General features: G+C 42.9%; 1 protein-coding gene across 6 annotated transcripts in view; it reads left to right on the top strand.

The window, feature by feature from the left end:
* The window catches only part of tmem196 (transmembrane protein 196), a 37,916-nt gene that overhangs the window by 1,760 nt on the left and 14,059 nt on the right, over positions 1–22,097 (top strand). For 3 of the 6 annotated variants that reach the window (XM_078535107.1, XM_078535133.1, XM_078535129.1), the window contains exons 2-3: positions 1,893–1,949; positions 3,580–3,774. In XM_078535107.1, the coding sequence (XP_078391233.1) occupies positions 1,893–1,949; positions 3,580–3,774 (252 nt within the window). Of the gene's footprint in view, positions 1–1,892; positions 1,950–3,519; positions 3,775–22,097 lie in introns of all 6 variants that reach the window. The other 3 variants (XM_078535102.1, XM_078535121.1, XM_078535113.1) reach the window with 1 other exon arrangement.

Raw genomic sequence — 22,097 nt, 5'->3', positions numbered from 1 at the left:
TTTATTTCAGATTTCTGCAGTATTTGCAGAAATTTGCTATCTGCAGCCTCTGCAGTATTTTGTGTTTGTATTGCCTTGTAATGATCATTGCATTATTCTCTATTGGACAGAATCCTATGTTATTCGGCCTGTGCTTTGTTTCTCATTTAAATCTATTGAACAGAATGCCAATTACTTCATGGATCTGAGAAATTACTTTTGGACCAATTTTGTTTCAATTGCAATCCTTTTTGGGAGGGCTGAGTTTTCCATTGGGGAGGGGTTGATGGAAAGCATTCAGGATTCTTCAATGTATTTTGTAGGGGCAGTAGTGTCCTGTTTAATTATCATTGAGGACAGAGAAGGACAGTTTCATGATACAATGGCTGATATGTTTAATGGTTCTTTAATGGACTTAAAATGTTTATTCCCGGCACCTAATATGAACTGCAGTCATCGGTTTTTATCAAGGGTTACAGTTACACTGTGCCACTATGCTGAAATTAGTACCTATTGGCAATGAGCAATACATGGTTGTCTTCCACCACTTTTTAACGCAGGCACCTTTCATGTGTTAAAATGCATGGTGACACAGCTTTCCCAAGAGCCTCTTGCAGTCCCACGCTCCAAATTGAGGCTCAGTTCCAGAGCTATAGAGCTGGATTTTCCCCAAAGTTTACATCGGGACCGAAGGAGGTCCTGAGCCTGCGTTTTTCAGGCTCAAGATTAGTGGAGTAATCTTCCTGGAGATGGTCTCTTATTTGGCCGCCTCCATGCTCACTGCTCTATTAAGGGTGGTTGCTGGGCTCCTGATGCTGTACCCTATTCAGAGGGCCAACAGCTCTTGAGCCTTGGCATGCCCATTGGGAGAGTGGGCATTGCTGCAGTGGGTTGGGGACCATGAGGGTGCCTCAACATGGAGGTGTCCTCGAGGTGTAAATATAAATGACAAATTCAGAGGGGCCATGTCAGTCGGATGAGGAGGGAAACCCCTCTGGTGGGAATGTTTGGGCCATGGGTGGGGCCTTTCCTGCTGGTGGGCCCTCTTTGCGGCATGGAGTCTCCAGTTCAGATGGCCTCCCAGCCTGCTGCTGGGAGTCCAGCTCCATGGAGCTGGTGGCCTCCTCACGTGGAGGGGCAGCCAGCAAAATGTCAGCAGTGTCACAAAATCACCCCAATTGGGGCCTTAAGTACGCAAATTATCTGCCCACTCCCACTCAGGGCACAGGTGATCTTGGGAAACTTTCCCAGTAGCGGGAATGCATTGTGGAGCGGTCCCAATGTAGCTCCCCCCACTATCTTCCTGGCCCCTCAACCTCCAAGCCTGCCACCAAGGCACCGGGAAAAGTCAGCTCCTATTGACCCTTTCACACCCATGGAAACTGCATGCTAAAACAGTGGGCCGAGAGATGAAAAGCGGTAGAAGTGAATAGTTATGTTTTTATCAAGCGCAGCCTTGGCGTACAAAAAAGTTATGCCAACCACAGTTTATTGAAAACACATTATCTCCACTACACTTGTTAGGTTCTTTTAACCATATATATATATGCCTGTTTTAATTTGTGAGAATACATCACAGTAATCTGTCCTTATTGATTATGTTACCATATAATTTAACGTGACATTTGCAGATTATTGAAATTACAATGGATTTTACTTTATGTAAAAGACCTTTTTCACTTGCAGGGCAGGCATAATCTATTTTAGTGCAATAGCCCTTACAATAAAACAAAATTTATATTAAAGAGCAGTGAATTTTGCCGAGGTGGTTATAACATATTCAATGGGGACTAATCACTGCAGTGTATTCTCACAATTGCAACAGAGAATACAATGGGAAGTTATATTCAGAATGGCAGCAGTACAAAAACTTGAAGATTTTAAGAATCTAATATGCCTTTTCCTCTTTCCAGTTTTTAATCTGTGGAATATGTGGAATTATCTGCGCCAAAAAGAAATCAGGCCGCATAGTGAGTGATTTTACTTTTCAAGCGTTCAACACCAGTCCTCCAAATACTACAAATGTCAACAGCCATTACATCATTATTTTGCCATCACTCCTGTTACAGTTTCTCCACAGTAAATGCGAAGTGACTAATAAACATGCATTTCTTTTTCTTCACTTCCTTTCCACACATTGAATTATTCTTCGAGAAAATGCTTTTGCATTGTGTAATTGTAGAAACTGACTAGTTTCACCTTTAATGTGTAATTTAGATTTTTATAAAGAAGTAAAGGCTCTGCTTTGGCATTGTAATTTGTTTCACTAAAAAGTGAATAGAAGGCAAAACAGATATGACAGTTTTTCTGCTGCATTCTGATTCCTGTTTATGCGTGCTTGATGCTATGACAATGCGCCGTTTGCAGCCCATTCAAACCATCCAGCAAGTGGATTTGTAATATTTGGAGATTTTAAGTAAATACCATTGATACAAGTGCAGGCCCTTGATACTAAATTAAAATCATTTCAATAATTATGTCACTCTTGGATAGCTATATAGGAGCCTAATAATATTATTTTACCTAAGCGATGGCAGTAATGGTGTCACATTCCTGATATATGATAGATAATAGTTGTGCTCTTTTGAAAATTATTATAGTGCAAGTGCTTGATATTTGATATATTGATTTTGCAAGCTCATGGGTGGAATTTTACAGCCCTGTCACGGTGGGCCACTTGCGGTGAGGCATTCAAAAGTCCATTGACTTTGGTGGACCATGAAATCCCACTGGCATAAAATTCCATCCATCGTTTGTGACAGCTAGGGACATATTTCTTTGAATAATGTAACAGAATGTTAAATTTTGGGTGGTTGGGACGGTTAATGCTTAAACTTGATTAGAATCATAGCTTAGTTACCTGACATAACTGATATGGTGTCTCAGTAGATTCATGTAAAAGAAAATGGAGTTTTAATAAAACAAAAACTGCACTGAAACATACTGAGTTTCAAATAAAAATAATACATATAATGATGAGAAATAACTAAACTGTATACACAGGGTTAAGTTCCCAATATCCAGGTAAAAAATGGAAGATATGTATAAACTAATATAATTTCATTTTGCCTGAATTGGGTAGATATTATGATCAAAGATCTATTCAAATGCAGTTGCATTGAGCTTGCGTTTTGGGAAATGTACTGTGTAATCTCATTATTATGAATAGTGGTTTATTTAGTGTATTTCCACATAAGCATTCCTGGAATCAGAACACTATCTCATTGACATAGAAAATTATACACTGTCAAGAATGATGCTTCAGATGGGGCTGTCATTTATTCCATTGGGAAGTTTCGGATACAGTTTATTGGGAGGGATTCCTCTGTAACAACAAATGCAATTAAAAATGGAAGGTAATTGTGGGCAAGAAAGCAAACAGTTGTAACCATTTAAATTTGGGTAATTCTGCTTAATTTAAAAACTTACTTTAAATACTTCTTTATTGTATCAAATAGTTTAATTTCTATTTTGCCTTCTAATTTTATTTCTAGTTTGCTGATGTGGAGACTGATTTTAATTCTTCCTGTCTCCTGCCAGATGATATTATTTTCTGCCTGTTGTATCTGTGGACTGATCGGAGGAATATTAAATTTTCAGTTTCTGCGGGCAGTAGCAAAAAGGACAGCATTTGCTTTCCCCATACATGTCGCTTCCATGTCAATGGCATGCCTGGGCATCGTGGGCTGCACACTCTCTGCCTGGCTCACCTGTCGCCTGGCCAACAATGAGCAGCAGAGGATGTTCCTGGAAAGAGACCACTCAATGCATCATTCCCACGAAATGACAGACAAAGTATGTAAGATTTGCAATCGAGAATATTTGATATCATAGATTTTATGAACTTTATTTTTGCTTTCTCAGCACTGTAGCAGGGTGGTAGGTTCATAAATTAGAAATTTAAATTTGACATTGGAATGCTTAGATCCCTAGACATTTCAGTTCAACTGTGTTAGTAGGAATTTTAAGGCATTTTACATAGTTCACTTTATTATTATTGTACCTGTATAAACTAGCTGATCTTTGAAAACAGCAAGTATGTGTATTTAAAACTGGCCAGTTAAATCCATTAAATTTGGTATGTTGTGGTTATAGCAAATCAGTAGCATTATAGGAAACCAGTTGTAGAGTCATAGAATTTTACAGTATGGAAGAAGACCATTTGGCTCATTGTGCTTATGCCAGTCTCTTAATCACACTTACTGTCCTTTTGTTGCAAATCAAATCAAATAACATTAATGTATATGAACCATTTTTATTCCTTATGTTCCCACTTTTCAAGTTCTCTTCTCTTACTCAGTTTATTTGGATTCCTTTCAGCATTTATTCCTCCACTGATAGTCAGCAAGCTAATTTACAAGCTTCTTCCACTTCCTTCACCATTATGATTCATTTCTATCTTCTCAAAGTTATCAGAATTCCAAAACTGTGGTATTCCCTTTCCTCTTAAAATTTATAGGTGGCAAAATTAGATTGTGTAATATTTTCAGCACTATGGGTGCCATTTCACACCCAAAATGGCACCTGTACTGCACACATGCTCTTCTGGTGTTGGCTACATGGATAGCATTTTGGGTAGGTCACTGGTGCAGGCGCAAGGAGCAAAAAATATGTAGGGTAGGCAGATTGCAACATCAGTCAGCATTTAACACTAATTTACCATCAGCAGTGCCATTTTCAAACTCAGTGTTGCAGCTAGTACTCTCTCTTAACTTTGCACAGCTGAACATGTGTTCAGCAGCAGGAAGGAGTTGCCCCACATCACCATCAGTGCCATTTAAATAAATCGTCAACCGCTTTCAGATTAGTTGCTGGTAGATTTTTGCTGGCAGTTTCTGCGTTAGTGCAAGTGTTGGTGTCAGTTAACTGTTATTTTAAAGTTAGTAAAGTCTGCATGAAGTGGTGTGGCACGTGATGATGGCCTTGGTTCTCATTTCAAGGGCCCTGCCTACCACACAGCATCCAATGATGGGTGCTGTAATGTCTGTACCCCATGGCCAGCAGCATGACAGGGAGAATGAGGAGTGTCAACAGGGAGGAGAACAACCTGCTCGAAAAGGAAGGAGAAGAATGGGAAGATGAGCTCTCAGCAAGAGGCTATATCTCCCCAAGGTTGTCAGGGAGCATTTCTCATAGCTCAATCTTGGTGAGGAACAGTGTGTGCTCAGTCTCCTTTTCACAAGTAAGGTGCTCATTGAAACATTCCACTTTTTGCATCTGACCTTCAAGAGCAGTGTGAGGATAGTAATACCAGTGCCTGGAGAAGTGACCGTGGCCATTAACCTCTTGGTGTCAACATCCTTCCAGGCTGCAGCAGGCAACATCTGCAACATTTCGCATTTCATTGTTCACTGCTCTATCAGAGAAGCCACCAACACTCTGCATGCAAAGACATTAGAATATATTGCATCCTCTGTTTCCAGGGAGAATCAGATGGCACGAGCATACGGCTTCACCAGGAAAGCAGGCATCCCCTTGCTGCAGGGTGCCATTGACCGCACTCACATCACCACGAGGGCATCTGATGTAATGTCATCAAGGTGCTACAACTGCAAAGAGTTTCACGCCATCGGTTTCCAGTTGTTGCGTGATCATATTCAGCACATCATGCAGGTTAATGCTCGGTACCCCGGCAGCAGTCAGGATGGTTTATTCTGCACCCATCTGTTGTACCATCAGCACTTGAGGCACCATTAGAAGGTGGTTACTGCATGTCAGTAGCTATCTGCTAATCACCTGGCTCATGACTCAGGGGCACATGGGAGCAGGATTCATATTAGGGGAGTCTGGATCACTTTGGAGGAGCCCTGCTGTACTCTCCGGTATGTATCTCACAGTTCATTGCAGTCTGTTGCACCCTACACAACCTTATGACAAGCAGCTAAGGAAGAAGAGGAGGGGAAGAGAAGGTGGAGAACGAGGAGGAGGCAATCAACACAACTTTACTTTCCAGCCACGCTGTACATGAAAAGCTTATCTGATCACAGTTCTAGTAAACACAACCTCAATTCCCCATTCATCAATAGTTCTACCTTCCCTCTGTTGCAGACTATCACATTATGCTTTTAACCACAATATTGAAATAAAAGCCACAACAAAACACACTCCAAACCAATTTTATAAAAGAAATGATCCAATATTCCTTATAAAGTAACAACTCATCACCCTTGTATATTCCCTCAGTGCCTGTTTTTCATGTGCCTTTGCCTGTCCCCATGCAGCTATGCAGTGCTACCCCAGTGGTTGCAGCATGGCTGGTGGAAGGCTGCTGACTTTCACTAGGGGAACTGCATATGGCCTTGCAGGATGACCTCGGGCTGCTCTGGCCCTGGAAGGCCACCTTGTCATGGGCAGCAGCAACATGGGCAGGCTGGCTGAGAGTCAATAGCAAGGGCACTGGCAGAGTGGCAGTGATATGAGGATAAATGCTGTAATCCTGAGAGGAGAACAGCAGTTGCATGCGATACAGAGTCTCTGTACTCACCCAGGTCAACATCTCAGTGATTCTGTAATTTGTAGGAGGACGAATTGCTGGACTGCTGTGAGCTGTTGCAAGCCCCTTTGAAAACTGGTATCTCCAGCTGTGATGGCAGCAGTCTGAGACTGCATGGCAACAAACTGACCTTGCAGACTTCAGTCTGACATTCCATTGCGGCGCTCAGATGTTGGGTGTCAGACGTTGCTTGTGCAGCAACGGAAGTTGAGAGCTGAGACATTGGCCGTTGGATGCTGCATCAAGGTTGGGTCCACAAGTGTGTTGATGGAGGTTGGAAAGGACGGGCTCCAGTCTCTGCACAAAGCTATGTGCAAGGGTGGCACCGAACTCCTCCAAGTTCCTTGACAGTGACTGCAGGCTTTCTGGCCAGCCTGCTAATGCACAAAGCAAATCGTTGTGCACACTCATCAGCCTTTTTTGTATGTCACTCCATCAAAGTACTCATCTCAGTCCTCTGCAGCAGAACTTCTGTGACTTCATCCTTCAGCTGGCACCTATACTCTCCTTTATTCCTGCTTGCGCTGCTTCTCACTCATGCCCAGTGTCTCACCACATGCAGGTCCCACTGCTAAGCCAGCCCGTAAAGTGTGCAGCAGCGTCAGTATCTGAGTTGGTAGCTGTGAGTGTAAGAGTGAGTAACAGTGTTTAATCTTCATCAGTCTCTTCACCCTCTTCCATATTTTGCTGCTGACCCCTGCCTGACCAGGTTGCAGTTCTTGGGTATCTGACAGGAGTAAGGCACAAGGGTAGGGTTGCGGTGAGGGGAAGGAAAATATCAAGAGCTGCATGCTCACACCATCTACAACTTGTGTATGAAAAGAGATTCTGGGATGAGAGGGAAATAGGATGTGAGGAGGAATAGTTATAAGCATACCGTCATCGTCAGTGCTTTCAGCCCCATCTCTGGCCACAGACTCAATGATGACTGTTCCAGTGATAGTGAGCACTGTCTCCTCCGTCGGCGTGGGAACATGCAGCCATGCCATTCCCTTGATGGTTATGTGCTACTGCCCGCAGTTGTGTGCCACTTGTGTCCCGCAAGAAGAGGTGTGCTTCAGTGAGTGTGTTAAAATGTTTAGGCAATGTGCCTGTCATGATTGAATAGCTGGCAATTCATGCAAGTTAGAAGTGATAATGAGGCTTGCAGCAGTGTGTGAGGATGACGTGAAACTATGAATGTGCAGCATGATTTGTGGTTGATTGAGATTGTTGGTAGGTTTATTAAGGGGTTGGGTACATTGAACAGTGTGAGGCTGGTGGTTCAATTGTAAGGATATAGGACGTGAGTTTCTGGTCCTGCGACAGGCAGGACCGGAAATTCCTGCCCAAAGTCAACAGACCTTCTGCTGGTACATCAAATTTTCCGCCCCGCCCACAACGATTGCCGTGGCGGGTAGGACTGGAAAATTTAGATCATAACATTTGAACATGCATTCACTGACCTTGATCATTCGTCTGAGGTCACTGAGCATCTTGTAACACTGCTAAGGTCCTGCAGAACTACACTGCTGGCATTGACCATGCAGCTAGTTGCTCCTACTGCCTTTGCAACATTTGTCTGAAAGGCTTCCTAGTTCCATGTGGATGGAGCACCCCTCCCCTCCTGACCAATGGCTGCCCCAAAGTCTCCAGTGCTACATTGGATAACCTTGGGGCCTGCAGTCTGACATGATGTGCCATCCTTGTTTCTTTCTCAGGGCAAATTCTTGGTTAGAATGACTTCTAGAAAGTGTTCCAGTCAAAATGGACCTCCCATTAAGAGGCTGGTTTTAAGTAGTGCAGGCAAGCTTGAACTCATGCTGAGCTGACAGCACAAAGTTTGTGTGTTGCTGCACTTGAAGCAATGGGCGTAGTATAATTGTGCATTGTGACCCCTGCACCTGTTTTTGAGCCCTATAGAATTTCATGGCCATTGGCTCTTAACAACCAAGCTTGGTGTAACATAACCATTAATTTGTTTTAATTTATGTCTCCTCTTCTACTTTTTGCACCCTTGTCATGTTCTCCACTATAGATCTGGGTCTTAGATCTATTTAAAAATAAGGCTCAAATTTTGTTAGAGTGGCACAGGTTGGTTTGCCCCCTGATTTTTTCCTCTTTCCTTGTACAGAATCACCACACTTTGTTCAGTGCCTCCTACTGACAGTCCGGGTGAGATTGATAATTCACCATGTGAGGAATCACAGGTGAGACTCCTAATCCCACCACTTCATGGCATGGCACGTTGCTTGTCTTTCTTTGTATCACCCAACAAACTACAGAATCAGTTGATAGGCTAGCCTCAATACTGAACATGATATGTCCCTTCACAAGGCTGATATCATGTTTTGAGTTTAATTTCCTTTCATTTTATGTGCAAGTTACACAGTGTACTCATCGGACCACACTTTGTTTCCCCTGCTAACATCTAGCCCAACCTCAGTCAGAACAATCAAACCATGGCAAAAACAGAATTACCTGGAAAAACTCAGCAGGTCTGGCAGCAGAACCAGTTCTGTTGAAGGGTCGTGTGGACCCGAAACGTCGACTCTTTTCTTCTCCACCGATGCTGCCAGACCTGCTGAGTTTTTCCAGGTAATTCTGTTTTTGTTTTGGATTTCCAGCATCCGCAGTAGTTTTTTGTTTTAATCAAACCATGGAGCTGTTGTAAAGAAGGCTAAAAGACTGATTCCCATCACCAGGTGATTTAATTGATAAGGGCAATCGGAAGAAACTTGTATGGACTAATGTGTGAAGATTGAAGTAATGTTATGAATGATCAGCTGTAATCTTAGTTCAACTTTTTCATTTAAACTATAAACAAATGTTCTATTTTTGTTGGAAGCGAAAGATATAATGTATATAACGGTTAGTCAGAGTTGCTTAAATGTAGATAAATTGGGATTGCACCAAACATTAGAAGATTACAGCAACTGTATCAGGTCAGAATGAACTAATCATTAACAAAATCACATGGTTTTGACACATCTAGTTCCTGAAAGTGATTGTTCACAGTAAGAACAAAAGGTGCCAGCCACACCTATAGTAATAATATTTTAATACTTTGCAGGCAGCTAATACGTCTGCTGTAAATATTGACAGTTTGCGTATCCGGCTCTGGAGAGCACTACAACTAAATTCCTAACAATTGTCCCGGATTATGGCTTAGCCTCAACAAAGGAAATCTTAGTTTAACGATGTCGTTCTGTGAGTTCTTGTGAACTCTTCAATAGAATGTTGTAAAGGTGTTTCTGGTAGGGGAGGACAGCCACCAAATATACACGAGAGGTTGTGAACTCTTTCTCTACAGGAAAGCCACAAAAATAAGGTGTGAATGTTACTATAATGTACACATAATGGAAATTCCCAACCATAAAATATAAATACAAAATAAGTTACAATGACTGAGAAATATTAGCCCAGATTTTCATGTCAAAATAACGGTGCTACTGCTAATGGCTTTTGCTGCTAGTTATGCACAAATCGTACAGTAACTTCAGATGGGAGCCAGAAGTGTGGTTAAACTTAATAATTAAGGAATTGCTGTCTGAGTTGCAGTACTTCACTGTTAGCTTCATGATAATGACATCTTGTTGTCTGCCCCACCAGTGAAATGCATCGAATGGCGTGAAGTTGCTGTATTTGTGCAGTAGATATGAACTAATCTCACCACGGAAAGTTAAGTCCTGCCTATTCCAGTCGAAGAACCCTTTTAACAACGTAATAAGCATTCATTACTGTCAATCAATGTCTCCGGCACTGAAAATTAACAAGTGCAAATTGTGGATTCTCATTTTCCAGGTTTAATTGTTGAGAGTTTTAAAGAATGTAAAATTTATTTTTTACTTCTTTTGATCTTTTTTTTTTCTCTCTCATAATCCAAACTTTCTTTCTTTCCGTCTCTTTAATTCTCTTTCTGTATCTGATTTGGCATTCAATTCACCCACTGTAATCTATACTTCTTTCTCAGTCCACGCACTGGTAATTTCACAATCCTTCACCCTGATTAGATAGGAGGATACATAGTTGTTCATTCAGGTTCCAGATGTCCTGTTTTCCTCGCTGCGACAGTACCACATCCTTGCACACAAAAAATTTAAAAACATAAATTGCAAGGGCAAGTTTAACTAATTGCAGACACCATTAAATGCCCTGCCACAACAAATTATGGCCCATCAGCAAGTAATTTTGATTGGCAATGGAGACAGGCAGGAAAGTGGAGTTAAGACCACATCAGATCAGCCATGATCTTATTGACTGGCGGAGCAGGCTCGAGGGGCTGAATGGCCTGCTCCTGCTTCTGTTTCTCATGCTCTTAATATTAGAGCTACAAATTACAGGTTTATGCAAATTACGTTATACATGCAATTGAAGGAGAGAGTATATAGTGCCGAGATTGAGTCACGATGTCTCAAACCTCATTATGTTTAAAGGCAAACCCAGCACACAATAGGAGGGCAGCAACTACAGCAGATGGTGAACTTCAGATCATAACAACCTGAACTTACATGAGGAAGCTACTGATGAGCTATTCCAAGAGAGAATTTGAAAGGTGTGGGGACTGTGCTTCTTGGATGCAGCATAGAAATCATGGTATGTCCCATAATATCGAAATACTTGGTGATTTGCAGAATGTTAAATAAACATGTCCTTACACTTACCTTATATCCACGCATAACATACAGCATGTGAGAATAATGCACTATCCATAAGAACACGTATGCTTATTTATTTATAAAGCGTTTTACTTGCTTCATAGAACAAGCACAAGCCAGCCCCCAATCCAGTGAACTAGAAAAGGAAAACTCACAAAAGCACTTTGCATCCTTATCTATATTTGAATCAATCACCAGCACAAATCTCGTGGTAATTAAACACTAAAGAGGAACTCTTGATAGAGTGATGGCAACGCGCAGTGGTGATGAAGTGTAGCAGTGGTTGAGGCCGAACATGGGCTGACTAATGCAGGGCAGTGATCCAGCGTGGTGAATGTCCCTCCTCAGTTGTATGGGATCCCAGCTCTTGTTGCCCCTGCTTTGAAGGCAGGGAAAAGGGACCTGCATAATGTGAACATCCTAAAACCTGGATATGCAATACCATATGTCACATTCGTGATGTCAGCACCTTCTAGATGAACAATGTCATGGAGTCTGCTTATTGCCGACTGCTATTATTTATAATGGAAGCTCTGGCGAAGGTCAGCTGTCCAGTAAGAACATCTCTCACAAATACCCCACTGCTGCAACGGAGGTTTCAGGGTCCAAACTCTAAGAAGCTGTTACAGCCAATGTTAACTCTCTTTAACAGTTATAAGCAACCATGAGGGATGCATTTGAAGATGGACAGTGATCTTAGTGATGGTGCAGATAGGTGTCAGATGCTCATCTCCAGGTCAAATATGACACCAAGGTTGCGAACAGACTGGTTTGGTCTTAGACAGTTGCTAGGGAGAATTGGTTGTTAGGGAACGGATCTTGGAGTGGGACTGAAAACAATAGCTTCAGTCATTCCAGTATTTAAATTTGAGGAAATATCTGCTCATCTGGATTAGCAGTCTGACAATTTAACGATGGAGGATTTGAGAGATGCTGGTGAAATAAAACTGGGTATTATCAGCATACATGTGAAAACTAATGCTGTGATTTCAGATGTTGGGTGGTATTTAATGGAGACGATGGGATCTCAACTCCACCCCACTCCCAGCTGGAATGTTGGCAACAGCACCGCGCCACCTCCTTTGAGGACGGCCAGTTAAATTGTGCCAATCAGGCACTTGACTGCAGAACGGTGGGCATTGCCCAGGATCAAGGATCCTGGGCACAGAAATCTCCACTCGAGAGCTGCCAGCCAATCAGAGGCTGGTAGCTGTGCATTGCTCGGCAGCGCCACTGAGGAGTTGATGGCTGATGCCAGTAATGCACCCACCGAGGCCCAGGATTGCTGAGCGACCCAGGCCACAGATGAGTGATGGTGGTGGTGGTGGGGGAAGGGTTGCGGCAGGCATGGGGTGGGGATCACAGTGGGGTGGGGGTTGGCAGCAAGGCAAGAGGGTGGCTCTGAGCCCCTCCCCTTTCCCAATGCCGGGTTCCTCAATCAGGCACTGAGTGCCTTAGAATCAGGGACCCTCCCCCCACGCCCCCTGAAACCTACAAGCAACCTCGGCAGAGTATGGTTTTCGGGCTGCCCGCATAGCGAGTCTGCCACCCACTGCTGAGTGAATACCAACCAGCGGTTGAATGAGACCCTTAAATAGGCATTAATTGCCCAGTTAAGGGTTTCAATTGGCGATGGGGTGGGAAGGCCGTTCGCAGGTCTTGTCGTCTAAACTTAATTGGGGCGCAGGCAGGAAGGGAGCAGGGTCCATACCTGCCATCATCCGCCCAATTAAATGCACCCCTACCACAAAACACATCCTGGAGAGGCCATCAAATTCTGCTTGATTGCCGCCAAGAGGCAGCATGTAGATGAGAATTGGAAGGGGCCAGGAATAGATCCTTGGGGATGCTAGAGGTGACAGTGCAGGAGCAGGAATAGAAGCTATTGCAAGTGATTCTCTGGCTATGATTAGATTGAAATGAATGTAACCGGCGAGTTAAGTCCTACCCGCCTGGACAACAGTGGAGAGGCCTTGGAAAAGCATGGTGTAGTTAACTGTTTCAAAGGCTCTATCAAAGATAGGTTGAGAAGGACATAGAGGGAAAACTTAGCTTTGTCGCAGTCACATTGAGTGTCTTTGTGACTTTGATTAGAGCTATGTCTGTACTGTGGCATAGACAGAAACCTGATTGGAGGGATCCAAACATGGAGTCCAAGGAAAATGGTAACAAATTTGGGAAGTGACACAATTTTCAAGGATTTTCGAAAGGAATGGGAGGTTTGAGATGGGCAGCAGTTCGCAAGAACGGTAGGATTAAGAATTAATTTTTTAAAGAGAGGAGTGATCATGGCAGATTTAAAGGTGGAAGTTAAAGCACCTGAAAAGAGAACTGTTCGGAAACTTGGCTAACGTTGGGATCAGGAGGAGAAGTTGGGTGGCCAACTGTTTAATGGGAATCGGATCAAGGGAGCAGCAGGTGGGCCTCATGGTCAAGATGAGCTTGGAGAGGGCGTGGGGGGAGATATTAGAGAAATATCTAATTCGGGGCTAGGGTCGGGAGGGATCTTCAGAGGAAGCTTGGCTTGGTGGAATAATGGAAGGGAGGGAAGCAGCAGAGGCAGCTGATCAGATTGCCTCGATCTTAGTAACAAAGGAGTCCATGAGCTCCTTGCACTTATTGTTGGAGGTGTGGGTGGAGGAGTCATGGGAAAGGGATCTCTCGTCCCCAGAACTATTCTCGTAAATCTTTTCTGATAAAGTACAGGAAAAAGGCAGGAGAGAGAAAGGATCATAACTTGGAAATCAAGATGTCAAATCAATTTGGGTGAAACAATAAAGGGAAGAAAACACTGGTTGGAGTACTTCAAAGGTGCCCAACAGTACAGTAGTTGTCGTGTCAGGCAGTGTATAAATCAGAAAATTAGAGGTGCATGTAATTAGCTAATACAGTAATCATGGGGGGCTTTAATCTTCATATACACAGAGCAAACCAAATTTGCGAGAATGATGCAGAGGACAGGTTCATGGACTGTGCTCAGATAGTTTTCCACATCAGCATACCGATGAACCATCTAGGGAACAGGAAATGTTAGATCTAATGTTTTGCATTTAGAAAAGGTTAATTAATAACCTTGTAGACAAGGGGACTCCAGAGAAACGTGAACATAATATGATACAATTTTATATTGAGTTTGAAAGTGATTTAATTAAGTCAAAAACTAGGGTCTTAAATCTGAACAAAGCAAACTCTGTAGATCGAAGGGTGAGTTGGCTAAGGTACATTGGGTATTAGATTAAAAGATATGATGGCAGATAAGGAATGACAAACACTTAGGGTAAGATTTTTTCCTCGTCGGGCGGGTGCAGCAGACGGGCCCGGGAGCGGCCGCGAAATCAACCGCCGCTGGTGATCGAGCCTTGACTGCGATTTCTTGCTGGCTGGCCAACTATCGGCCAGCCAACAGGAATCGCGTGCTCAGAGCCTCAGTGCTGCGGGGGAGGGGGCGGGAGGAGCGTGAGCGCTGAAGTATGCGCACGCGCGGGGGAGCGCTCAGTGAAAGTTCCCTGAGGCACAGTGCAGCCTCAGGGAGCTGAAGATTTTTAACATTACAAATGAAGAGTTGAAAAGTAAGGAAAACATGTCCCCACTCATGTGAGTCTGTCACATGAGCAGGGACATGTTAAAAATGAGTTTTAAAAATTTGTTTTAAATCACTGGTCGAAGCTTCATCCTGCTCATGGATGAGGTTTCGCAAAAAATGCAAAGGTCACTTGGCCTATTTTCCCATCCGCCAACTCAATGAATGGATGGGCAGTGAAAAATTCGACTTAATTAATTGATTAAGGGCCTTAACAGACTTCTTAATTGTCGACAAGTGCACTGCTGTCTCTCGCGGGCGCCCACCAAGCAAAATATCATGAGGGTGCACAATGGCATCGGGACGCACGCCTGCGTCATCACAAACTATTTTACTCCCATTCGGGTTGGGCCTGTGCCCGCCCGACGAGGGAAAAATTCTGCCCTAAAATAATTAATTCATAATTTGCAACAAATACACATTTCCTTGAGGAATAAAAACCCGATAACATTAGATTAAATGAGGAGGCCAGTAATGTTGCCAAAATGAATTGTAAGCCTGAGGATTGGGCGGATGTAAGAATTCAGCAAAGGATGACCAAAAAATTGATAAAGAGGAAAGAGAATAAGAGAGTAAACTAGCAAGGGACATGAAAATAGATTGTGAAAGCCTCTATGTATGTATAAAAGAAGGGACTAAAAATAAATGTGGACCTCTTAGAGGCAAAAAAAGGAGAAATTATATTTGGGAATCAGGATACGGCAGAGACATTAAACAAATACTTTGGGCCCAAATCTAACTCTGTGCCAGTGGGTGGGTTTTGAGTGAGTTAATGCCTCAACCTTTGTATCTGCCTATTTGAAGATTAAAAAAGCATTATGCAAATAGTGGGGAACCAAGGGTCCAGCAAGTATGAGAAACTTAAAGAAATTAATATTAGTAAAGAAATAGTACAAGAGATTGATGGGACTGAAAATGAACTAATCTCTTGGAACTGATGATCTGCAGCCTGAGGCTTTAAAAGAGACAGCTACAGTGGATGTATTGGTTTTGATCTTCCAGAATTCCCTAGATTCTAAAACAGTGTCTATGGATTGGAAGGTAGCAAACGTAACACCAATATTCAAGAAAGGCAGGAGCAAGAAATCAGAGACCTATAGGCCAGTTGGCCTGAGATCAGTAGTAGGGAAAATGCTGGAACCTGTTATCAGGGACATAACTGGACTCTTATAAAATCATAATATGAGTAGGCGGAGTTAATATGGAAAGGGAAATTATGTTTCTGTGGTTGGAATGAGCAGGGTGAGTCAGGAAGGATGTATATTTGGATTTGGAAATAGAAAAGCAAACAATTTTTAAATGGTGTAAGACTGGGGCCTGAATCTTTCCCTTGTCGGGCGCGCGTGATTGGCAGGCTCAGGAGCTGTCGGAAAATGGGTCCCCAACTGCGATTGGCCCCCGACCACGATTTCAAACGGGCTGACCAATTAACGGCCAGTCAGCGTGAAACGCGCACTGAAAAGCTCAGCACTACCGGGGTGGGGCTGGGAAGAGGGCAGGTGACAACGTCAACGTGGGCATGGGTTAGCGCTTCCACTGAGCTCCCTGAAGGCAGACAGCTGACTAAGGGAGCTGTAGACCTCTAAATAATAAAATAAAGCACAAAAAAGCTGCAAAAAAATGTCCATGCAGCGCAATCAAGCACCTGAAAGTGTCCCTCATAAAATGCTGTCCCCAAATATTTATTTTTATTTTATTTCCGAACAGAGGTTTCATCCCGCCCTTGGATGAAGTTTCATCAAAAATGTGAAGTCCACCTGGCCGATTGGTCCATTCGCCAACTGTAAGGTTGGGCAGGCCACGTAAAATCACTGACAGTTGCGTGGCTAATGGGCTTAATTGCCTGCTTAATTGTCGGTGGGCGTATTTCCGACTGCCGTGCGTGCCCGCCGAGCAAAATATCACGCGAATGCGCAATGACGTCGGGACACTCGCTCAACATCATCTTGCGCAATTTTATGCCCGTTTGAGTTGGGCGCGCATCTTCCCGCAGAACACAAAACTCTGCCCTGGGAAATATTTGCATTCAGAGGGACCTGAGTATCTGTGCATTAAGAGTTAACATGCAGATGCAGCAAGTAATTAAGAAAGGCAATTGGAGTTACCCTTTATTACAAAGAGGTTAGAATATAAGATGAAAAATGTCTTCTTACAATTATAAAGGGCCTTAGTGGGATCATGTCTGGAGTTCTGATTCCAGTTTTGGTCACCTTACCTAAGGAAGGATGTACCTGCTTTAGAGGGAGTTCAAAAAAGGTTCACAAGACTGATTCCTGGGATGAGGAGATTGTCTTAGGAAGGGATATTGAATAGACTAGGCCATACTCAAGGGAATACATACCTGCAAGGTCTAGGCAACCTGTCCTTAAGTCTGATATTTTGAGTACTCTCATATTTCCCAGAATTTAGAAAACTGAGAAGTGATCTCAACGAAATATATATATGTCTTGAGGGGCTTGATAGGGTAAAGGCTGGGAGGTTATTTTTCCTGGTAATGGAGTCTAGTACTAGGTGGTCACTGTCACAGAATGAGGGGTCACCATTTATGACTGAGATGAGGAGAAATGTCATCACTCAAACAGCTTGGAATTGTCTCCAGATAGCTGTGGATGCCCAGTCATTGAATATATTCAAGAAACAGAATGATGGATTTTTGGATTTTAAGAAAATCAAAGAATATGGAGATAACGTGGGAAAGTGGAATAGAAGTAGAAGATCAGCTTTGCTGAATGACAGAACAAGCCCAAAGGGCTGAATGGCCTACTCCTAATCCTGTTTCTTATGTTGTTATGAAATGGGAAGACAAAACAATATTTTTCCATTTTGTGGCACACGAGCAGATGATAAAGGAAGGTAAAGGTTGGAAAATAGACTGAACCAAGTGAACATTAAGAAGGGAGTCTATTGCAGTAAGTTGACAGGTTGTTCTTTAACCTCTAGTACTTGAGCTACAACTCATCCCAGAATGATGGAATGGAATTCTCTCTGCTGGCAATAATGTGAGGATCTTACATGAGACGGGTGTGGGTAGTCAAATTCGTGCTCACTGTTGCCTAAGCACATTCTACTCATAATGCAGTGTAATTTGGCTCTAAATTGCTAATCTCACTTACAGGATTACGGAATAGATGGTAATCGATCATAGATCCAGATTGAAATGGTAATAGCTCTGTGTTGTGCTACAACAACTCTTCTGGGATTGAGGTTAAGGCATTACAGGAAGTACAGGGAGTTTAATTCAACATCTGGCTGTTTAGGAGGGTTTAAGCTTGGCACTGAATGACAGAAGTAGAAAAGTGTTTCATTTTGAACATGAACATCCATGAGCTTATAGGTTAATGGAAAAATATGAAATTCCAAAAAAGAAAGTACTCAAGGAGCTCTAAGTTAAAAAACAAGAATGAAAGACAAATTATCACAATTAGATGCAGTATACAGGATCTAAATCAAATGGTGTTAGAAGAGAAACGATTAGAAAAAGTGATAGAAGGAGAAGTAACATGATTGAAGAGACGCTTTTGGTTACAGGGGCGGGGTGGTCGTGATCTGTATAATATTACTTAAATGTTATTGGAGGGAACATCAGAGTGATTTTGACTTTTAGTGGCTTCTTAGTTTGAAGAATATGAAACCAGTTAATGGTCTGGACTAAAATGATAGCGATACTGACTTCTTAAATTCGTTCATGAGGTGTGAGCATTGCTGGCAAGGCCAGCATTTATTGCCCATCCCTAATTGCCCTTGAGAAGATGGTGGTGAGTGGCCTATTGAAACAATTCCAAATATGCTTCTTAGACATGTAAAGAGTACTATTCGTGGTCAATTTTGCAACCGATGTGGACATTTAATACAGATTTTTTTAAAATGAGCATGAGTGCAAAGTTTATCGTTCTGTACTGTCATCAGATTTTAGCCTTTCAACCGATCTGTTCTGATTACCTAACAGATTTTCCTGTGTAAAAACATAAATAGGCATTCTGAAAATAACCATTCAGCTGAGGTTCGATTGGAGGAGGAGCATTAATTATCTGTATTTTGTGACTGGGATAGTTGTAATGTTGTGAAGCACTGAAACTAAGAGCAGAATTTTGCCCTTGATGGTTGAGCTCGAAGGGGGAGGCAGGGGCGGTCGGGAAGCTGACCGCCTCCAGCGATCGGCACCGGACTGCGATTTCACGCTGGCGCACTAATTAATGCCCGCCCAATGTGAAACGCAAGCGGCAGCGCTGAGCACTGCTTGTGCTGGGGGTGGGGAGGGCAAGCAGGCCAAGCGCGCACTTCGCACACGCGCACGAGTGGGCGCTGTATAATCTCCCTGAGGCACGGAGCTGCCTCAGGGAGATGAAGCGTTTTTTAAAAAGAAAGTGAAGAAAATAAAAATATAATAAAACATGTCCCCTCATGTAACTCTGTCACATGAGCTGGGACATGTTATTAATTAAATTTTAAAGCTTTTATTTTATTTTTATTTGCTTTTGGAAACCTCATCCTGTCCATGGATGAGGTTTCCAAAAAAATGCAAAGGCCACTTAGTGAAAACTTTAATTTAATTGATTATTTAGTGGCCTTAACAGGCCTTTTAATTGTCAGCGGGCGCGCTGCCAACTCTGGCGCACGCCCACCGACCGAACTATCGTGCGACTGCGTGCTGAAGTTGGCATGCTCGGCCGATGTCAGCGCACGTCATTTTATACTCGAGCGAGTCGGGTGTGCGCCTGCCCAGCGAGTGAAAATTTCTGCCCTAAGCGTAATTCATGTTTCTATGCTTGTACTCCAGCTACATGCATCATTTTTCATCAATGCTGTCACACAAGGTCCAATATGGATCTGACTCACATGTACACATGTATATTATATTACTAAAAATCATAGAGAAAATAAAAAGCTTCTCCTATTGTAGCTGTCACAGTTGCTATGAAATTTAACCCAGCATTGAGGAGTTGGGGATGTATGAACTGGAAAAGGCCATTCAGCCCTTCGATCTTTTTCCACTATTCAGTTAGATCATGGCTGATCTATATCTTCACTCCAACTACCTGCCTTGGTTCTGTAACCCTGAGTACCCTCACTTAACCAAAGTCTATTAATCTCAGTTTTGAAATGTTTAATTGACCTAGTCTTAACAGCTTATTAGGGAAATGATTTTAGATTTCCACTTTGTGCGAAGAAGTGCTTTCTGACATCACCTATGCATGGACTTGCTCTAATATTAAGGTTATGCATCCTTGTTCTGGACTCCCTTGCGAAAGGAATTAGTTTCTCTCCATCTATGCTTTCAACTCCTTTAATCATGTAAACACTTCAAGTGGATCACCGCTTAGCCTTCCATACTCAAGGGAATACATGCCTGCATGGTCTAGGCAACCTGTCTTTAAGTTTGACATTTTGAGTACTCTCATATTTTCTGCATATAGGCTTGAAGAAGAACTTGTAAAATGGTATGTTTGTGAAATGTTATTAAAATAGAATATATTATACTTATCATTAGCTTACAAAGCCCAATAAGCAGTAAGTATTATGCAATATTCATGTATTGTCTCTTTATATTAAATCTAGAATTCTCCCTTTAAGCAGAATTAGATTTCCAATGGATCTTTTTTTTAATGGTTGTTCCTACTACCAGTGAGAAGTGGCAGCACATCATCTCACACTGTCACCAGGTCTCTGGGCCACCCCCATCTCCCTGTTGCCTATGTCCAGTGTGTGTGCCACGCTGTCAATCTCCAGGACGTCCCTGTGGTCAGTGTGACTATGGGAACAGTTCCACCCCTGGTTTTCTGCTTCTCCCTGGAGTTATGCACTCTCTTCCCCTGCAGTGAGAGAAAGCAGAAAATTATGAATGTGAGAAGTGAGTGTGTGTTGAGGATAGAATGAAAATTTTTGAGGAGAGTGACTGTGAGGGATGGGTGTGAGAGGGCAACAGGATGAGGGTGTGTGTGAATATTGGTTGTTCATATGAAGATTTGAGGAGGTACCTGAGACAAAGGAATGCGTGGAATTGCAAGGTATGTCAATCAGAGGAGTGTTGTGCAGGAGAATGCTCGGGAGATGAGAGAGCAATGCTTGCCAGCTGAGAGTTGTCAGAAACTCACCTTGCTGGATCAAATGAGATAAGTAAACCTTTTCGGGCACTGAATCCAGGTCTTTGGCACCATACTCCTGCTACTCACTGCTGGTGCTACTTCTAGTCATGCTTGCTTCCTTAGGCTGGCTGGCCTTTTCCTCTCATCCTCAGGGGAGAGGACTTTTCTCCCAGCCCTCACCACTTCCATCATGACCTCCAGGGAAGAGTCCGAGAGCCAGGAGGTGGCAGGGGGCAGGGGGATGGGGGGATGGCTGTGGATGAGGGGCATTGACAGCCTTCCCTTGTCTTCCTTCCATTCTGTACTTTTCTGGATGCTTCATCAACAAGATTTATTGAAACCATTCAAAACCCTGCCGGGGTCCCTTTAAATACATTGACAGATTTGGCGCATATCCTGCATGCCATCTCTAATTAGCTGGGAAACCCAGAAGTGGAATTCTAATGCTGTGGTTAAGTTCAACAGCCATGGAAAAGCCTGCTCTCATGTAAGTCGGGTTCCTGACCTGCTTCAGATCCTGCCATTTTTCCAGGGACTAAGACGTGAAATTTCTGCCCACTATCTCTAAAATTGCACTGCATCACCTCAACCCTCTATGCAAAAAAATCTTCTCCTGTTCTGGATCCTAAATCTCTTACATTTCTCTTACATTTACTCTTACATCTGTGCCTTTTCATTCTACAGCACTCAATCACTGGAAATTGTTTTTATCTCATCTTTTTCATACCTTCATAAGTTAAAACAAATCTATCCAATCATCCATAATTTATTTCCTAATGGAAAGAGTTCTGATCTTCCAAGTCTTTTTTTGCCTTTACCCGTTACCTGGCAGCATCCTAGTGAATCAAATCCCAGCACTTTGTCCCCCCTTAGTTTAACGAACTATTCCCATTCTATCCTTTTATCATTATAACACCTCCCATTCCATTTTATTCAGGATTTATTTCCCCCTTCTCTTTTATCAACAATGATGCAAAGTACTTGATGTTTTCTGTTTATCCATCTGCACACTTCTTCGTTGCTTTCCTTATTTCTTTCTTAACCGCTTTTTTTTGACAACTTACTTGCATTTCCTCTTATTTTTATCATTTATATAATACCTATAGATGCCATATGTCATCTCTTTCAATATTCATTTCTTCTAGGAGAGAATTTTCCCCCCATTGGGGGAGGGTTGTGCGGGGCGGGCGCAAACCCAATTGGTGCTCCTGATCGGGTCCACGCCGCCATTTTATGTGGGCGGGCCAATTAAGGCCCCCAGCGTGACACGCACCCAGAAGCGCTGTGCGCTCTTTTTGCGGGCAGGGTGGGGGGGTTCCCTGAGT

The sequence above is a fragment of the Cetorhinus maximus genome, chromosome 3 (assembly GCF_964194155.1).
Source record: "Cetorhinus maximus chromosome 3, sCetMax3.hap1.1, whole genome shotgun sequence".
NCBI lineage: Eukaryota > Metazoa > Chordata > Chondrichthyes > Lamniformes > Cetorhinidae > Cetorhinus > Cetorhinus maximus.
This window is presented reverse-complemented; position numbering and strand designations above follow the sequence as displayed.